Source organism: Scyliorhinus torazame, chromosome 19 (genome assembly GCF_047496885.1).
Source record: "Scyliorhinus torazame isolate Kashiwa2021f chromosome 19, sScyTor2.1, whole genome shotgun sequence".
NCBI classification, from domain to species: Eukaryota; Metazoa; Chordata; class Chondrichthyes; order Carcharhiniformes; family Scyliorhinidae; genus Scyliorhinus; species Scyliorhinus torazame.
The window spans coordinates 80,308,240-80,325,168 of NC_092725.1; the positions used below are offsets into that span (position 1 = coordinate 80,308,240).

The 16,929-nt window shown below is 47.5% G+C and overlaps 1 protein-coding gene across 1 annotated transcript in view; it reads left to right on the forward strand.

Moving 5' to 3' along the window:
* Nucleotides 1-16,929, forward strand: part of LOC140396251 (adiponectin receptor protein 2-like) — a 113,079-nt gene that overhangs the window by 83,896 nt on the left and 12,254 nt on the right. The window contains 3 exon segments of the mRNA XM_072484601.1: nt 4,381-4,552; nt 14,117-14,215; nt 14,218-14,302. Coding sequence (XP_072340702.1) covers nt 4,381-4,552; nt 14,117-14,215; nt 14,218-14,302 — 356 coding nt within the window.

Consider the following 16,929-nt stretch of genomic DNA (forward strand, 5'->3'; position numbering starts at 1 on the left):
TATGGTAGTAAATCTAGTGCAACAGATTACTTGTCTTTAGGCTTGCAGTTAGTTTGCCCATAGTGGTGTCAATTTCCTCATGCTGCAACTGCCTCAAGTTCACTTAACAGTCACAACACTGAGTCCAATTCCATTCCGTTTCTCTCCACTTAAATCACTGCTTCCAAAGGAAAATAGTCTGTTATTGGTTTTGAGTTTTGCAGGCATACATACTGAAATGTACCAAAATGACTTATGAGCTATTCATTTAAAACTGTGGGACGTAATGTGCCTAAAGTTAAAAGAACTGCCAACAGAATTTGTTCTTTAATTTTTGTGTAATCCTCACTTTTTTAACTGAACCTCTATGTGCTGGTTTTCTGATTTATGCACTGGGCAAGTCTTTTATATTCGAACTTGTTTGGCATGACCAGTAGAGAGAGATGTTGTCACAGTACCAGGAAAGAAATTGAGTCTGTTACAATTAGGTCTCATTACCTAATAGAAATGAGTAAAAAGTCAAGGCTCTTTTAACTAAAATGTGATTGAACTCCTGATAAATTTTATTTTGAGTTGCTCCTCTGTGTCATAACCATGTAACCAGTTATAAGTGGTGCTTAAATCTATGCACTATATTGCATACCAAAGATGCCGTTCTATTAAAGTAAACATTTGGGGAGAGAGTAAATTAAATTTGGATTACCACCTGATAGGCACAATTCTTAGGAGGCAATGTAATTAATAATACCATGATCCAACTGTCATGAAACAAGATCAAGCGACTGCATAGCAATTTTGGCCCTCTTTAATACATAATCTATTCAATTGCCACTTATTTTAACAGCAGTTTGAGGCTCACGCCTATCAGTATATTTGAAAGTGGGGACTAGCACAAAGCAGATTATTTCATGTTTGGAAACCCTTATGTATTTCTTCTTCGCAGTTAGAGCACACCTGATAAGGCAAGAAGTAAATGGCCCTAAACTGAGACCTTTAATTGCTCATATCGACTGCAGATAGATATGGTGGGAAAGAACTCAATTTCCCATTCAAGAAGTAGAAAGTTGTATTTGTTCTGATAAGGGCAGCACGGTTGTACAAAGTAGTTAAATTAATGCCGAAAATGGTAATAAGCAGGTGGTTAGCACCGTTGATTCACAGCTTCAGGGTCCCCGGTTCAATTCCCGACTTTTGTCGCTGTTTGTGGAGCCTGCATGTTCTCCCCGTGTCGGCGTGGATTTCCTCTGGGTGCTCCGGCTTCCTCCCACAAGTCACGATAGAAGTGCTGTTGGGTAATTTGGAATTTTGTATTCTCCCTTCGTGTACCCGAGCAGGTGCTGGAATGTGGCAACTAGGGGTTTTTCACAGTAACTTCATTGCAGTGTTAATGTAAGTCTACTTGTGTCAATAAAGATTATTGCTCATCTACACTGACAAAAGAGAACACAAACAGCCTGGAATAGTCCTAGAGAAAGCAGTATTCAAAAGTTTGATGTGCTTTTAGTGAAATTGAAAGCCACAATTTTTAACTTAAGCCTAACTTAACTGAGTACACGAGCAACAAGTTGTAAAGCTGTACTGGAACAGTTGTACAAAGTAGTTAAATTAATGCCGAATATGGTAATAAGCAGGTGATTATTTTTTTTTAAACTTTAAAAAAATCAATGAAGTGCAAATAAGAAATGAAGGTGAATGAGAAATATGTTAGGAATTTATGAAGCCCAGGTCACGTGTTCTTATTTTATACTGTAATCCTGCTCATAACCCAGAAATTACAGAAACAAATATTAAACTCCAGATTTGCCAACCAGAGCACAGGATTTGCTTGATTTTAAATATGACTGAGGCTTGAGATGTTTGATTGGATACCAGAAATGGAAGACTATATTCAATTTTAAAACTGACTTAATTAAAATAGTTAGAATGTTGTGGGCCTAGAGTTATGCAAAGGACTGATTTTAACATTGTTGCCTCTTTTGGATAAATTCTCAGTCAGAGCACCAAAATCTGTAAATTTTAATTGCACACAGGCCCACATATTTTAAATCTAAGATACCCAAGTACATAATCAACCTGGCTCACAAAGACAAAAGCTTGGACATATTATCCAACCCCCAGTACAAATGTTCACCACAGGACAGTGAGGATCCATGATGGCCTACATATAGTATTCCATGTGGGTTTCCCCATTACTAGACTCTTTGGGTCATAACTTCGAATTCCGGGGAGTCATACCAGTGAGGTACCCCAAATATGTGCTGCGTAACACCCCCACCAACCCAGAAGGATTGCATGGCAATAGCTCAAAGTTGAGACTTTTGGGAAATTACCATGCACTCAGAACCATCCAATACTCCAATTTAAATTGCAACCTTCAGATGATTTGGACTGTCTTACCCAACCCCCTATCATCCCACACTGACCACCCAATCCCATTCCACTTGTCCTCTCCCCTGCCACCCTTGTCCATCCTGCCCACTTGCCTTACACACTCCCTGCTTCACAAAGTGACTAGACCTTTAAACGTACCTGCTTTATGGCTGCTAAGCGTTGCGTGGGGGTGGGGGGAGAAATGGGCTTGTTTGGGGGGGGGGGGAAATGGGCTTGTCTTCCTTTTGTCCATTCATTGCACTTTTATCATTTGGCCCAAGTTGGAAGGTTTAGTGGGAAAGATTTTGTTGTATGTAAACAGGAGTGGAGTAGCAATCTGACTGCTACTCCATTCAAGTTTATGGCCCAATCTTAAAAGGTAGGTATTGTCGGTCTCAGCACTGAATTCTCAAGACTCAAACTCTGCTTACTCCCTTTTAATAGGAAGGGGGCGGAGGGGAAACCCCCTGTCCTACAAAGAACATAAAGAATAGGACCAGAAGTAGTCAATACAAACCCTCGGGCTTGCTCCGTCATTCAGTACATTTATGGCTGTTCATCTGCCTCAACTCTACTTTCTTGCGTCCTCTGCACATCCATCTATCACACTCTTAAGTGTACTCTCTGACAGAGCATAAATGATTGACCCCTTATCCTGAGATTGTGCCCCTCTGTTCTAAATTCCCCAGCCAGTGAAAAAAACCTAGTGTCTACCTTGTCAAACCCCTTCAGAATCTTGTTTGTTTCAATTAAATCAACTCTCATTCTAAACTCGAGAGTATCGGCCCAATTTACTCAGCCTCTCATCGTAGGACAGCCATCCTATCCCAAGAACCAATCTAGTGAGCTTTTGCTGTCACCGCCTCTAAGCTGCATGCACTACTCCAGATGTGGTCTCACCAAAGCTCTAAATACAATTTAGGGAGATTCCTCTAAGAAAATTATTAAAGTCTGCTAACGCTAATGTCCATGATCTTATGGCCTTTCACAGTCCCCTGGCTGTTGCAGTTCGAGATCAATTTATTCCTACATTTCAAAATGTTCACTAATTTGAGCAAATTTTGATTGAGATTGACCAAAACTGATCGACTAACTGATAAGTTCTGTTGTTTGTCATTCTCTCCTTTCTTGAACAAGTTTGATACATAGATTCTCTCAAAATGATTTGCATATTTAAGGAGGGTTGAAATATCTTTTTATCTCCTCTCTATCAATGGCTTAGGATGAATGCCATCAGGGTCCTTTGATTTATCTACCCAGAGCTCTGCTAATTGTTTTCTGAGTCAATTCCTTCCCAATTCTTTCCACCTAAAACAGTTGTTCTATATTCAAATCTGGCACAACTACACTTGCTCACTGACTATCAGGTAAAGTTCAATTTCTGTAGCACAGAGGAATAATAATAGCAGGAATCCAGAAGAATAATAATAGCAGGAATCCAGAACTGCAGCATTGGGAACATTTTTATCCCTCTGGTCTTCAGCTGATATGTGTATGTACACATTTCACCATTTAAGCAAGGAGCTCTCCAGTTTCTTCAAAGCAGCTACTGAGATGTTTTAACACAACTATGTTTTATACACGTGTTAGACTTTATTTTTGCACGTTGATCTGATTTGTGCAGAAAATGTGATTTATTCAGTTGACAGTAATGTGGTAAACGTTTCTTCAATTTGTTTCCTATCAGTTTATCTGCAGTGGTTTGCATGTTTTGCTTAAAATATACAGCAGAAGTTCACTGACTCCAGTGATATTTTTAATGCTGATTTTTAAATTGATCCAACAATTGATGAGAAAACATTGCTTTTTGACGGAGGTAATATTCAACTCTGCCACCTGGATGGTAGCCTGCTGGAGGGGATCACCTACCTGATTTTCATTCCTTTGATTTTATTGGAGCTAAAATCAGGCGACTTCAACAACAGGTGCCCATCTGCTCAACCAGTTCAGTTAAAATTACACTCATAATCTCAAATTTAGAACTGGGAAATATGCTATTGGGTTTGTTCAATACAACTGTTCCTGTTACAGGTATGGGAGGGGCGATGGCGTGTCATTCCCCATGATGTGCTTCCTGATTGGCTGAAGGACAATGACTACCTCCTGCATGGCCACAGGCCACCAATGCCATCTTTTCGTGCCTGTTTAAGAAGTATATTTAGGATCCACACGGAAACCTTGAACATTTGGACACATCTCATAGGTACAGTATACAGCAAAGCTGTTAACTCAGTACTAACCACTGGTGCATGATCTTAGAAGCGGCTCTTGAGGAATAATCTCTCCAGAAATAAAGGGGTATGAATGTTTATTGGCATGGTTTGTTGGGTTTGGCCTGTTTTGGCGTTAATTACTTAATTTTATACAGGAGGCGTTTCGGATTTTTATAGAGGAATGTTGCATACTGCCTCCTTGCACGGAACCGCTCAGCATGAGCAAATCGCTCTGTAAAGATGGACATTCCTTCTAGACTTGGATGCCAGTTGAGAGGCAGCTGAGGGGGAATTTTCAGTCCTATGTGCAATGCACTGAAGGAAAATATTCAATTCAAAGATGTATGCTCTGAGGTGAACGAATTTTTTAAAAATCCAATAATAGGTCACCGTTAAGTTGAAATGACGTATCCAACCCTATTATTCCCAAGGCATACATGCAGGCATTTGTCAATGTCCAGTGTTATTGCTGAGCTGTCTGCTGGGAAAAATCCAGCAATATCTTGGGAACTGTTTTATCATTCTTGCCATTCTCCTTATCATCTCCAATTCCTCATGCTCAATAAGGCTGAGATCTGAATGGGGTGTAATAATAATTGGGACTTCCGGTTGAGGCTATGCGGAGCTAAGTCACACATTCGGCAGCTCCCACTAAAATTGGACTTGTGGGCTCTTTTCAGTGCCCCTAATGGCATTTTTTCGACGTTTCCCAGTGTGGGAAGGAGATTGCAATACTTCCCCGACCGTGTATGGCTTGCACCAGGAGCGGGGCGACTAAAAAAGTGGTGGTGCACCCAAAGAAGTTGAGGGAAGAAGAGCAAAATGATGGCGGGCGGGGACCCTGCAGCGTGGATGCAGTGGGCGCAGGAGCAGCAGGAGGTTATCCAACGCTGCTTCAGGGAGATTAAAGCGGACCTGCTGGAGACTATGAAGGCTTCTATCGACAAGCTGCTGGAGACCCAGACGACCCAGGGGGCGGCGATCCGCGAGGTCCGACAAAAGGCCTCCGACAACGAGGACAAGATCTTAGGCCTGGCGGTAAAGGTGGAGGCACAAGGCGCTCCACAAGAAATGGCAGGAACGGTTCGAGGAGATGGAGAATCGGTCGAGGCGGAAGAATTTGCGGATTCTGGGTCTCCCGGAGGGGCTGGAGGGGTCGGACGTGGGGGCCTATGTGGTCACCATGCTAAACTCGCTGATGGGAGCAGGGTCCTTCCAGGGGCCCCTGGAGCTGGAAGGGGCCCATAGAATGCTGCCGAGGAGGCCCAAGGCTAACGAGCCGCTGCGGGCGGTGTTGGTGCGGTTTCATCGGTTCGCTGATCGGGAGTGCGTGCTCAGGTGGGCCAAGAAAGAGAGGAGCAGCAGGTGGGAGAACGCGGAGGTTCAAATATACCAGGACTGGAGTGCGGAGGTGGCGAAGAAGAGGGCCGGGTACAATCGGGCGAAGGTGGTGCTGCACAGGAAGGGGGTGAAGTTTGGCATGCTGCAGCCGGCGCGACTGTGGGTCAGCTACAAGGACCGGCATCATTATTTTGAGTCTCCGGAGGAGGCGTGGGCCTTTGTCCAGGCCGAGAAACTGGACACAAACTGAGGGTCGGGGTGGGTGGTCGGGGATTGCTGTTGGGGTGTTACACTTTGAGGGGGGGTTCTTTGCTCTTATTTCTGTTTGGTTCGATGAAGGTGGTTAGGGTGGGTTGGGCACTGTTTTGGTTGGGTCTGTCGGGTGGGCTCTTGGAGGGGGGGTTAAGTAAATGGAGTAGGGGTGGATGGCCGGTAGGGGGATGGGGCCCCGCGGGGGAGGGGGGAGGTCCGAGTCGGGGGTGAGGGGACTAGGCCTACTCCTCTCTTTCTTGGCCCACCTGAGCACGCACTCCCGATCAGCGAACCGATGAAACCGCACCAACACCGCCCGCAGCGGCTCGTTAGCCTTGGGCCTCCTCGGCAGCATTCTATGGGCCCCTTCCAGCTCCAGGGGCCCCTGGAAGGACCCCGCTCCCATCAGCGACAGGTGGCGGGGCTGGGCAGGGCATTTTCCCGCACTGGAGGGGGCCGGGGCGGGGAAGCGAGGGTTGTTTCCCACGCTTGGGATGGAAGGGGGAGGCAGACACCTTTGGATGGGTAATGGAGGAGGAGGAGGGTGGTATGTCCCACAATGGGAGGAGTCGAAGGAGAGGCGGGAGTAGCCGGGATCAGCAGGAGTCAGCTGACTTGCCGGAGCGCAATGTGGGGGGGGGGGGGGGGGGGAGAGGAGTAAAGCAGCGAGGAGGGATCCTAGCTGCGGGGTAGAGGGGGTTGGGATGGGGGGTCTGCCGCCGTGGGGAACAGGCCAGGTGTGGAGTGCGGGTGCGTGGCTGGCCAAGGAGGGGTAATGGCTAGTCGGTGCGGGAGGGGGGCGGGTAGCCCCCCAATCCAGCTGATAACCTGGAATGTGAACGGGCCGTTCAAGCGGACCTGGGTGTTCGTGCACCTGAAGGGGCTGAAGGCGGATGTGGTCATGCTCCAGGAGACACACCTGAAGGTGGCAGACCAGGTAAGATTGAGGAAGGGGTGTGTAGGTCAGGTGTTTCACTCTGGGTTGGATGCCAAAAATCGGGGGGGTGGCGATCTTGATGGGAAAGAGGGTGTCATTCGAGGCGTCGAGCATTGTGACAGACAATGGCGGCAGGTACGTAATGGTAAGTGGTAAGTTGCAAGGGGAGAGGGTGGTGCTGGCCAATTTGTATGCCCCGAACTGGGATGATGCAGGTTTTATACGGCGCATGTTGGGTTGGGTCCCGGACTTGCAAGTGGGGGGCCTGATAATGGGGGGGGGGACTTTAACACTGTGTTGGATCCGGCACTGGATCGCTCCAGGTCTAGGACGGGTAGGAAACCGGCAGCGGCTAAGGTGCTGAGGGGGTTAATGGACCAGATGGGAGGGGTCGACCCTTGGAGATTTGCAAGGCCGGGGGCTAGGGAATTTTCATTCTTCTCGCATGTTCATAAGGCTTATTCCCGGATCGACTTCTTCATTATGAGTAGGGCGCTGATAGCGAGAGTAGAGGATACCGAGTACTCGGCGATAGCCATTTCAGATCACGCCCCGCATTGGGTAGACCTAGAGTTGGGGGAGGGGAGGGACCAGCGCCTGTTGTGGCACTTGTAGGTGGGGCTGTTGGCGGACGAAGAGGTGAGTGAGCGGGTCCGAGGACACATAGAGAGATACCTAGAGGCCAACGATAACGGGGAGGTCCGAGTGGGGATGGTATGGGAGGCGCTGAAGGTGGTGGTTAGGGGAGAGCTGATCTCCATTAGGGAGCAGAAGTAGAGGCTGGTGGGGGAGATGGCGAGGGTAGACGGGAGGTATGCGGAGGAGGGATTGTTGAGGAAGAGGCGTAGCCTCCAGGCCAAATTCGACCTGTTGACCACCAGGAAGGCGGAGGTACAGTGGAGGAAGGCCCAGGGGTGATTTATGAGTATGGGGAAAAGGCAAGTCGGATGCTGGCGCGTCAGCTTCGGAAGCGGGACGCAGCTAGGGAGATCGGGGGAGTTAAGGATGGGGGAGGGAGTGTGGTACGGAGTTGGGTTGACATCAATGGGGTCTTCAGGGACTTTTATGAGGAATTGTATCGGTCCGAGCCCCCACGGGAGGAGGGAGGGATGGGCCGCTTTCTGGACCAAGTGAGGTTTCCGAAGGTGGAGGAGGGAACTGGTTGTGGGATTGAGCCCCCAGATTGGGCTGGAGGAGCTGGCCAAAGGGATAGGGAGCATGTAGGCGGGGAAGGCACCGGGGCTGGACGCTTTCCCGGTCGAATTCTACAAGAAATATGTGGACCTGTTGGGCCGGTTGCTAGTTAGGACCTTCAATGAGGCAAGGGAGGGGGGGGGGGGCTTTGCCCCCGACGATGTCCTGGGCACTGATCTCCTTGATCCTGAAGTGAGACAAGGATCCCCTGCAGTGTGGGTCTTACAGGCCAATTTCGTTGTTAAATGTAGATGCCAAGGTGCTGGCGAAGGCCTTAGCCACGAGAATTGAGGATTGTGTCCGCAGGTGATCCACTAAGACCAGACTGGATTCGTGAAGGTGCGGAAGCTCCTGAACGTTATTATGATGCCGGCGAGGGAGGGGGAGGCGGAGATAGTGGTGGCGATGGACGCTGAGAAGGCCTTCGATAGGGTAGAGTGGGGGTACTTGTGGGAGGTGCTGAAGAGGTTTGGGTTTGGGGAGGGGTTTGGTTAGGTGAGTTAGGTTGTTGTACGAGGTCCTGATGGCGAGTGTGGCCATGAACAAGAGGAGGTCTGAATACTTTTGGTTGCATCGAGGGACGAGGCAGGGGTGTCCTCTGTCCGATTGAGCCCCTGGCTATGGCACTGAGGGAGTCGAGGAACTGGAGGGGGTTGGTGCAGGGCGGGGAGGAGCATAGGGTGTTGCTCTATGCGGACGACTTGCTGCTATATGTGGCGGACCCGGTGGGGGGGAATGCTGGAGGTAATGAGGATCCTCAGGGATTTCTCAGGGTACAAGCTCAACATGGGGAAGAGCGAGTTGTTCGTGGTTCACCCAGGGGACCAGGAGAGGGGGATTGGCGAGCTCCCAATAAAAAGGGTGGAGAGGAGCTTTCAGGTACTTGGGGGTCCAGGTGGCCCGGAGCTGGGGGGGCCCTGCATAGACTTAATTTCACGAGGCTGGTGGAGCAAATGGAGGAGGAGTTTGAGGTGGGACGTGTTGCCGCTGTCCCTGGCGGGTAGGGTGCAGTCAGTTAAGATGACGGTGCTCCCGAGGTTTTTGTTCCTGTTCCAGTGCCCCTCCATGTTTATCCCGAAGGCCTTCTTTAGGCAGGTCAATGGGAGCATAACGGGGTATGTGTGGGCGAGAGGGACTCCGAGGGTGAGAAGGGTGTTCCTGGAGCGGAGTAGGGATTGGGGGGGGGGGGGGCTGGCACTGCCCAACCAACTACTGGGCCACCAATGCGGCGATGGTGCGCAAGTGGGTGATGGAGGGGGAGGGGGCTGCATGGAAGAGGCTGGAGACGGTGTCTTGTGAGGGTACGAATCTGGAGGTGTGGCAACGGCGCTGCTGCCACTCCCTCCAATGAGGTATACCACGAGCCCGGTAGTGGCGGCTGCCCTCAAAATCTGGGGGCAGTGGAGGTGGCACAGGGGGGTAGTTGGGGCCTCGGTGTGGACCCCAATACGGGGGAACCACCGGTTTGTCCCAAGGAGAATAGATGGAGGGTTTTCTGGGTGGCACAGGGCAGGGATAAGAAGTTTGGGGGGACCTGTTTGTGGACGGGAAGTTCACGAGCCTGCGTCAACTGGAGAAGAAGTACGAGCTCCCCCCGGGGAACACCTTCAGATATTTACAGGTAAGGGCGTTTGTCAGGTGGGAAGTGGTGGAATTCCCGCGGCTGCTGCCACGCACAGGACAGGGTGCTCTCGTGGGGGGGGGGGGGGGGGGGGGGGGGGGGGGGGGGGATCTCGGAAACTTACCAGGTGATGCAGGAGGAGGCCTCGGTGGTGGAGTTGAAAGGTAAAGTGGGAGAAGTTGGGAGAGGAGATCGAAGAGGGGACGTGGGCAGATGATCCTAGGGAGGGTGAACTCTCCCTCTTCGTGCGCAAGGCTCAGCCTCATACAGTTTAAGGTGCTGCACAGGGCACACATGACCGGGACAAGGATAAGCTGGTTCTTTGGGGGAGAGGACAGGTGTGTTACGTGCTTCGGGAGCCCAGCAAATCACACCCATATGTTCTGGGAATGCCCAGTGCTGGAGGAATTTTGGCAGGGCGGGGCGAGTACGGTATCGGGGATGGTAGGATCCAGGGTCATGCCGGGCTGGGCGCTCGCAATATTTGGGGTTGCAGGCGAGCCGGGAGTGCAGGAGGCGAAAGAGGCCTTTTGCGTCCCTGGTAGCCTGGCGAAGCTTCTTCTTCAGTGGAGGGATGCGAGGCCCCCAAGCGTGGAATCCTGGATCAACGATATGGCGGGGTTTATTAAATTGGAGAGGGTGAAATTCGCCTAAGGGGATCGGTGCAAGGGTTCTTTAGGCGGTGGCAACCATTCTTGGATTTCCTGGCACAACGGTAGACAATGGTCAGTAGCAGCAGCAACCGGGGGGGGGGGGGGTCTATTTTATTTTTGTTTATTACCCTGGGGGATCTGAGGGGGTGTATATTTTTGCTATGTTTGCTTTGTGTTAACTCGGGTTGTTAATTTATTAATTATGTAGAGGGAGGCACGGGGTTGTTTTACTTTGTTCTTGTATTTAATTCTATTGGGTTTCTTTTTCATTCTGATGTTGATATTTTGTCGAAAACCCTAATAAAAATTATTTTTATAATAATAATCACTTATTGTCACAAGTAGGCTTCAATGAAGTTACTGTGAAAAGCCCCTAGTCGCCACAATCCGGCGCCTGTTCGGCGAGGCCGGTACGGGAATTGAACCTGCGCTGCTGGCCTTGTTCTGCATTACAAGCCAACTGTTTAGCCTGTAAAAGGAGATAAAGTTTTTATTTTTATTTTTCACTGAACTAGCTAGATGTGCCCTTTGAAGCTCATTCATTCATTGAATTGTAAGCTAATAATTATCTCAAACTTGAGGTGAGCAAGAGAGAACACTAAAGACTTCGCTCACAGCACTACCCTGTTCCTATTTTGAGGCCATTGACTCTGAATCGTGTTGCTCTCCTGTGCCTTGCCTTCATGCTGTCAAGCCCATTGCTGTCCCCACACTGCAGTTGGCGTGAGAAATGGAAGTTAGCAAGAGCAAATCATCCCCCCCCTCATCAGATGTCAATGCACATCAACTTCCAGTTGGACAGGAGCAGGAGCCCTGGTTTCTCCTTTCTTTTCTCTACTCCCCGAAAATCTCCCACGGCTGTGTGCCATTTGTAGTTGTAGAGCTGTGCAGAATCTTCTCTCTCTGGTGGCATGCTTTGATCCAGAAAAAGCATGTGATTTGGTCCCTTGATCAAAGGCACTCCTGTCTGATCGAGGGACTGAACATTGGGAAGGGGGAGCCCAATGAGCGCCACCACCCTTCCCTTGCTACTGTCTGCCCTGCATCCCCCTCTCCGCAGCTAAATGGTTGAAGTGATTAAGACATTAAGAGACACAAAGAACATCAAATAGCAGATTCAGTACACCTGAACTGCTGAATATTTCTTGATTTTTATTTTGTTTCTTTTTCCAATTTCCAGCATCTGCAGTATTTTGCTTTTGAGATGAGGGAAAAATTAGAAACAGGAACAGCTAGTAAATGTGAATGGAATCTAGAGCTCAAGAAGAAAAAACCAAGCTGTCACCAAAGGTGCAGACTACCCTATCAGTAGCATGTCCCAATGTAGGGATCCTATCCAGGCTGAAGTGATTTGCGGGGCCATGTTCACTTACCTTTAATGTGAAAGGGTAACCTCTTTATCCTCACAATCTCACTCCAATCAGGTTCACAGAAAGAGAAGACATTGCACAAATCAGTTGCAGAGGTCAGCCAGTTCCTTTGTGCCGTCTTCATCATTGTGAGAATGGAAAATCCAACCTTGCACATGCAGGTCATTGTGAAGGGCAACAGCACAAAGTTTGTTTACTCCGAACTGGCTACTCTTGGGAGATTCCACTCTAGAACACAGCCTCCTGGGCTTTTGGCATGCGTTAATCTGCTATCACAGTTCTGGTACAGGAGCGTAGTTTTTTTCATTTTGAATCAGCTGTAAGTTAATAACTAACTCTGGGGTTTCAACCTCAAAATAAATTTTTCACCACCGTTTCTCTGTTAAAATTTGAAATGTCTTCTCTCATTTGCCAATGCTTCCTGCCTATGACACATATGGCTTAGCATCATAATTTGCATTGGCACAATTGACAAAACCATATCTCAAGAAATAGTCTTAATACTGCCTTGACCCTGAGTTAAATTTCTTCTTTGAGGTTGTTAACCAGAGGCCATGGAGCTCGGTATAGAGCGCAAACTAGCACTGCTCTACCCTGCCCTGGATTCTCCTGAGCAGCTCTCTCCAGCAGATTCAAGTGAGAGATTCTGGCCAGTCGGTACACTGCCTATTTGTATCTCTGGCTGTTTCTTACCTGTAAGAAAATGATTCACCTTCACAGTCCTCTTGCTTTGCTTGCTAGAAAATGGAAGGAGTTTTCTTCTGTGATTTGGCAACAACAGGTATACACAGGGTGCTTGACGTCAAGTGTACATGCAGAGCATATGCCCTGCTCACAGCTGCCGCTTCTGGCTGATGACTGCACACAGCCTAATTTCCTTATCATCTAAAAGGCAGCAACCATTCTCAATAAAAATGCCAGTTATGGCCGTTGGGGACTTCTCCCGCAATCGGACCACTGCAGGAACACTGCGACCGATCACTCCTCCACCTTCCTGACACTGCCTGCGACCATCCGTGGGTCACGACCCGCACTTTGAAAAATCTTGTTATATGTGATCTACTATGACCTTAGCTGAGGTCACTTTCGACTCCATCTTTTCCTCCTTTTCATCGATGCTCACTTTTCTGCCTTAAGGGGTGAGGACTTTTTATCTGAAGTGTATAAATCACAACTCCTCAACTTGCCTATATAACAATGATATAGATGTTGGTCGGATGGACAGAACAGCAGCAAATGGAATTTAACCCTGAAAAGTATGAGGTGCTTGCAATTTGGGAGGACTAACCAAGCAAGGGAATACCCAATGAACAGTAGGATGCTAGGAAGTACAGAGGACCAGAGAGACCTTTGGGTGCATGCACACAGATCCCTGAAGGCAGCAGGATAGGTAGATATGGTGGTTAAGAAGGCCTATGGGATACATGCCTTTATCAGACAGGAGGTTATGATGGAGCTGTATAGAATAGCTAGAGTACTGTGTGCAGTTTTGGTCATCATACTCACTATAGGAAGGATGTGATTGCACAGGAGCTTCACAGGATGTTGCCTGGGCTGGAGTGTTTCAGTTATGAAGAGACTGGTTAGGCTGGGGTTATTTTCCAAAGTAGAGAAGGCTGGAGGGGGTACCTCATCGAGGAGTACAAAATTGAGGGACATAGATGGGGTAGATAGGAAGGAACCAGGGCATCGATTTAAGGTAATGGGGCAGGAGATTTAGAGGGGATTTGAAAAAAACCTTTTTCATTCAGAAGGTGGTGGGAATCTGGAACTCCCTGTCTGAAAGGGTGGTAGAAGTGAGAACCTTCACAACAATTAAGAAGCATTTAGATAAGCACTTAAAACGCCATAGCATACAAGGCTATAGATAAGTGCTGAAAAATCAGATTAGAATAGATGCTTGGTGGTCGGCGCAGACATGATGGGTCAAAGGATCTCTTTTTGTGCTGCAAACCTCTGGCTCTATAATAATTATTCTGCCTAGTTATTTATGTTTCTAGTATGCTTATAAATCCATGTTCCCCCGTCTCTTATTTTCAGCAACTAGGTTGTTGGCTCCAATAAACCATTAAATTTGGTTCCAAAAATGTTTTTAATGAAACATTAATCAACTAAATTTCTTTAAGTGTTGATACATGATGTCACTGATTTCTTTGATTCAAACCATTTATTACATTCTTTCGCAGGTTGTCTTTTCTTCCTGGGTCTTGGCATTTTCTACATGTTTAGGCCGAACATATCCTTTGTGGCTCCGGTGCAGGAGAAAGTAGTATTTGGGGCGTTCTTCCTGGAGCAATACTCTGCCTGTCTTTCTCTTGGTTGTTTCACACATTCTACTGCCATTCAGAAAATGTTTCACGTGTATTTTCCAAGTAAGTAACCATTTGTAAACCAGTAAACTAATAATCTGGCATTCATAATTTGAAGTTGTTTTAAACTGTACAATTGAGGGATATTTTATTCTATTTATTTTGAACAGGTAAGGATAATTTTTCTTTTTCTGAAATGAATCTTGAATTTTGAACCCATACAAAGCCTGCCTGATCCTCAAATTATACTTGGAAGGCAAGGCTCCAACTGGAGTGCAAAACCGTAGAGAGCTGTGTTTAAAAGTGTTTAAAAATCAGTGTTTAAAAGCGAGATGGTCGGTATGAACTGCACTGGTCCGATTCTTGTCCCTCTTGAGGAGCAAGGAAATTGAGGCTCAAGGAGGCAATGAACCATGGGATAGGGAGTCAGTAAACCTATCTAATCACAAGGGTGCGAACTGTTCCGAGAACTACTTTAAAAATTTGATCGGAAAGTCATCTGGCTCAGAGGCCTTACATGGGTCAGCCAATGCATTTTAAAATCTCGTCAAGCCGTAACGAGGAGTCCACCTCACTATTGTCTGCATTGACAGTTGCGATGGGGAAGGCTGTCCAGTAAATCCGACCTGCTCGACTTGTCCGCAGAAGGCTCAGATTTATACAAGTCACAGTAATAGGGTTTAAAAGCCGCATTGACCTAGATAGGTCAAGGTTGCATCCCGAGTTAAGTATCTGAGGGATCTCACGGGAGGGTTTAAGTTGGTGAGCCAGTAGACGACTGGCCTTCCCATTTTCATGCAAAGTACTTCTGGAGTGCTGTACCTAATGTACAACCTTATTAGTGGCCAGTAGCTCAAAGCCAGTAAAATAGTATCCAATATCCAGAGTGGATGTTGGGTGGGGCCGGACTCCAGCAACAGATCAACAAAGTGTGGGGCGTGGTCAGAAATTGCAATCGCTGAGTACTCAGCAGCTACTACCAAGAGAGGAGAACCCGATCTAAAATGAAAAAGTCAGTGCAGGAATACGCATAATGAACATGTGGAATGTCATTCGAATGCCAGGCATCTACCCCTCCACCTGAGCCATAAAAGAAGATAAAACCTTGGCCATCCCCGAGGGGGACATAATATTTGGGTTTACAGCGGTCCAATTTAGGATCCAAAACCACATTCTATCGCCTCCTAAAATAAAATGGTGCGAGTCAAGGTTGGGGAAGGAAGCTAACAGTCAATGAAATTGATATCCCAGTTAGGGGCATACACGTTGACCAGAACTGCTGGGGTGATTGACAGGGAGCCACAAATAATTTATATATAATAATGATCTTTATTGTCACAAGTAGGCTTACATTAACACTGTAGGTTTACATTAACACTGCAATGAAGTTACTGTGAAAAGCCCCTAGTCGCCACATTCCGGTACCTGTTCGAATACACGAGGGAGGAATCCAGAATGTCCAAATTACCTAACAGCACATCTTTCGGGGCTTGTGGGAGGAAACCGGAGCACCCGGATGAAAACCCACGGAGAACGTGCAGACTTCGCACAGACAGCGACCCAAGCCAGGAATCAAACCTTGGACCCTGGTGCTGTGAAGCAACAGAGCTAACTACTGTGCTACCGTGCTGCCCATATATCAATCATTGGGGTCAGCCACAATGTGAGAGGAAGAGGAGAACCAGACTCTCCCAATTAGAATCGCCGTGCTGGCCAGAATTTAGACCCTTAAAGTGAGCATATGCTCCAAACCGTTTTACAGGGCCATTCAAACTCCTAACGTTCCGGGTAATAAGTCAGATTGGAATTACCTCCCTTCAAACAGGAGTCAGCCATTCCCAAGGAGATCTTAAACCAGGAATACAGCTAATACAAACCAGAAGATCCACCCAAGATGGCCACTGAGCCAAGTCAGATGACCCGACAAAGAAACCAGCAGACGCTGTCAACAACCTAAAACTAAAACCCTCCTCTCCCCCCCCCCCACCACCGCAAAAATGACATCACAGTTGCATATAACCACACCCAAAAGTAAGTGGAATGCTGGCAAACAATAACCTTTAATAATCTTTATTGTCACAAGTAGGATTACATTACATTGCAATAAAGTTACTGTGAAAAGCCCCTAGTCGCCACATTCCGGCGCCGTTCGGGTACGCAGAGGGAGAATTCAGAATGTCCAAATTATCTAACAGCACGTCTTTTGGGACTTGTTGGAGGAAACCCACGCAGACACTGGGAGAACGTGCCGACTCCGCACAGTCAGTGACCCAAGCCGGGAATCTAACTTGGGACCCTGGAAAGCCTACAATTAACAAAGCATAACTGAACACAAACTCGAAAAACTATTGTTATGAGTTGCAGAAAGCCCTCTAATGCCATTTCCATTAACTAACACACCTGGTTAGCAGGGAGGTTCCCAAATGTAGAGTAAAAACTTGTTTAATTTACAATGCCGGCAACTGGAGGTCACACCGAATGATAATAGAAAGAAAGGAAAAATAGGTTAATGTAAGGAACAAACAGCAGAAATTTCTCAAATATAATTAAGGACATCAAGAATACACCAAATAACGAACATACGTGAAAAGACGTGATATTCAAAGTGCCTGTACACAGAGCCATATAACAGAGCACAACTTGTGCTTTTGGAAAAAGGATTCAGCATCTCCAATGAGTTTAAAAAGTGG